This window comes from Arachis duranensis, chromosome 7 (assembly GCF_000817695.3).
Source record: "Arachis duranensis cultivar V14167 chromosome 7, aradu.V14167.gnm2.J7QH, whole genome shotgun sequence".
In the NCBI taxonomy this organism is placed as follows: domain Eukaryota; kingdom Viridiplantae; phylum Streptophyta; class Magnoliopsida; order Fabales; family Fabaceae; genus Arachis; species Arachis duranensis.
In genome coordinates, this window is record NC_029778.3 from 67,552,943 (window position 1) to 67,556,397 (window position 3,455).

The 3,455-nt window shown below is 39.6% G+C and overlaps 1 protein-coding gene across 1 annotated transcript; it reads left to right on the forward strand.

The window, feature by feature from the left end:
• The first annotated feature begins 1,133 nt into the window (after positions 1-1,133).
• Positions 1,134-1,739, forward strand: LOC107458595 (uncharacterized). Its single transcript, XM_016076820.1, has one exon. The coding sequence runs from the start codon at positions 1,134-1,136 to the stop codon at positions 1,737-1,739; it is 606 nt and encodes a 201-aa protein (XP_015932306.1).
• Positions 1,740-3,455: the final 1,716 nt, after the last annotated feature.

Consider the following 3,455-nt stretch of genomic DNA (forward strand, 5'->3'; position numbering starts at 1 on the left):
TAATTGGAGAGATTGCTAATTGGTTTGGAGTGCACTAAAGCTAGTTTTTCCTTGGGAGTTGGCTAGGACTTGTGGCTCAAGTCAATTCATCTACTTGACTTTCCTTTATTTAGTAAGGGTTAACTAAGTGGTAGCAATGAACAATTCTCATCACAATTGAGAAGGATAACTAGGATAGGACTTCTAATTTTCATACCTTGCCAAGAGCCTTTTATGGATGTTAGTTTATTTTCATTGCCATTTACTTTTCATGCTTCTTATCCAAAACCCCAAAACACAATTCTAACCAATAACAAGGCACTTTATTACAATTCCTAGGGAGAACGACCCGAGGTTTGAATACTTCGGTTTATAAATTTAGGGGTTTGTTTTAGTGACAAACAACTTTTTTGTATGAAAGGATTATTGCTTGGTTTAGAAACTATACTTTGACGAGATTTTATTTGAGAAATTCTAAACCGTCAAAAATCCATTCGTCACAAAGCTACCACCCCATCTCTCCAAATAACTTCCAGCAACAACAATCACCTCCCATCATATCACCAATTGACTATCATGAAACTAGAATCTCAAGTCCTGAGGCAGCCTTACAAACACTTGCCCAAAACACACAATCAATTGCTCAAACCACTCAAACCTTGCTCAAGGGACAAAATAGATATAAAGCTACCATAAGGAACCTCGAGCAGCAGGTGGGACAGTTGGCTAAACAAGCTGAACGGCCAACCAATGTTCTTACAAGTGATACAATCCCTAACCCAAGGGAAGAATGTAAAGCTCTGTAGTTGAGGAGTGGCAAGATAGTAGGAGAAGACTCCACCAAGGAAGCAACAAAGCCCAAGGAGCAAGACACAATAGACAAGTAGAGGGATGAAGAGGCATCAACATCCAAAAAGAGCAAAGAAAGTGTGGAGCCACATAGCAAGGTGCCAATTCAAGAGGGCAATACCAACAACAAGGTGAAATTGAAGTCACAATAAGAGGACAGGAATGAAGGAGTAAAAGCTTATGTACCCAAGCTACCCTACCCCACCAGGATACACAAAGGAACAAAGGACCAACAATTCCCAAAATTTTTGGAAATCTTTAAGAAACTTGAAATCAACATTCCTTTGGCCGAGGCTTTGGAGTAAATGCCATTATATGTAAAATTTCTTAAAGAATTGATCACCAAGAAGAGAAGCTGGCAGGAGAATGAAACTGTGATTCTTACTCAAGAGTGTAGTGCCATCATTCAAAAGGAACTTCCACCAAAGCTCAAAGATCCAGGCAGCTTCCTCATACCATACACAATTGGGAACATGGCCATTGACAAATCACTTTGTAACCTGGAAGTAAGCATCAACTTAATGCCTCTTGCCATGATGAAGAAAATGATGATAGAAGAGCTTAAACCTACAAGGATGTCACTTCAACTTGCTGACAGATCCATCAAAATACCAAATGGAGTAGTGGAGAATCTCTTGGTGAAAGTGGGAATTTTTATATTCCCAGCCGACTTTGTGGTCTTAGATATGGATGAAGAAGGAAATAATTTAGTTATTCTTGGTAGACCCTTTTTGGCCACTGCTAGAACAATCATTGGTGTGGAAAAGGGGGAGATGATCTTTAGAGTACATGATGAGCAAATGACTATAAACATCTTCAAGGCAATGCAATACCCTGCTGAGAAAGAAAGTTGCATGAGGATTGATGTGGTAGACTCCTTGGTTGAAGAAGTATTTGAAGCAAACCATTAAGTGAATCAGAAGGAAGACCAAGACATACAAGAGCAAGAGGTGGAAGAAATACAAGCACCAGAGGAACCAATTGAAATTAAAAAAGAAGAGGCTCCACAAAAAGAATTGAAACCTCTACCCCCTCATCTTAAATATGCATTCCTTGGTGAGAAGGACAATTTTCCAGTGATCATCAATTCTACATTGAGTGCAGAGGAAGAAGAAAAACTCCTTGTAGTATTGAGAACTCACAAGGATGCATTAGGGTGGACCATTAATGACTTGAAAGGCATAAGCCCTGCCATATACATGCACAAAATACTCTTGGAAAAAAATTCTAAACCAGTGGTACAACCCCAGAGAAGGTTGAATCCCACAATGAAGGAGGTTGTTCAAAAAGAAGTGCTGAAGCTGTGTAAAGCTGGGATCATTTACCCTATCTCTGATAGTCCATGTGTTAGCCCAGTGCAAGTGGTGCCCAAGAAAGGTGGCACGACTGTCATTGTCAATGAGAGGAATGAGCTCATTCCCACAAGAACAGTGACAAGGTGGAGAATGTGTATTGACTATAGGAAGCTGAATGATGCCACACGAAAGGATCACTTTCCCCTCCCTTTCATTGACCAAATGCTTGAAAGGCTAGCTGGCCATGCCTACTATTGTTTTCTTGATGGATATTCTGGCTACAACTAAATAATGGTTGACCCCATGGACCAAGAAAAGACATCCTTCACTTGCCCTTTTGGAGTCTTTGCATACAGAAGAATGCCATTTGGATTATGTAATGCTCCATCTACATTTCAGATATGCATGCTATCAATCTTCTCAGACATGGTAGAAAAATTTATTGAAGTCTTCATGGATGACTTCTCTGTTTTTGGTGATTCTTTCAATACTTGCTTGCACTATCTTACCTTAGTCTTGGAAAGATGCCAAGAAACTAATTTGGTTTTGAATTGGGAGAAATTTCATTTCATGGTACCCGAGGGAATTGTTCTTGATCACAAAATTTCAAGAAAGGGTATAGAAGTTGACAAGGCAAAAGTAGAAATTATAGAAAAACTTCCTCTACCAACTAATGTGAAAGCTGTTAGAAGCTTCTTAGGGCATGCTGGTTTCTATAGAAGATTCATCAAAGATTTTTCCAAAATAGCCAAACCACTCAGCGATTTGCTAGTGGTGAACAATCCATTTTTTGTTTGATGATGAGTGTAAACATGCCTTTGAGATTCTAAAAGCTAAGCTCACCACAGCACCAATCATCACACCCCCAAGCTGGGGACTACCTTTTGAGCTCATGTGTGATGTGATGAGCAGATAATTTGTATGCTTTTTGGCATTGTTTTTAGTATGTTTTTCGTATATTTTAGTTAGTTTTTAGTATATTTTTATTAGTTTTTAGTTAAAATTCACTTTTCTGGACTTTACTATGAGTTTGTGTGTTTTTCTGTGATTTCAGGTATTTTCTGGCTGAAATTGAGGGTCCTGAGCAAAAATCTGATTCCGAGACCAAAAAGGACTGCAGATGCTGTTGGATTCTGACCTCCCTGCACTCGAAGCGGATTTTCTGGAGCTACAGAAGCCCAATTGGCGCGCTCTCAACGGCATTGGAAAGTAGACATCCTGGGCTTTCCAGCAATATATAATAGTCCATACTTTGCCCAAGATTTGATGGCCCAAACCGGCGCTCAAAGTCACCTATAGAAATTCCAGCGTTAAACGCCGGAACTGGCACAA

Excerpts from the sequence above, each read along its gene's own strand:
- LOC107458595 (XM_016076820.1), top strand. The coding sequence starts at position 1,134 with ATGCCATTATATGTAAAATTTCTTAAAGAATTGATCACCAAGAAGAGA.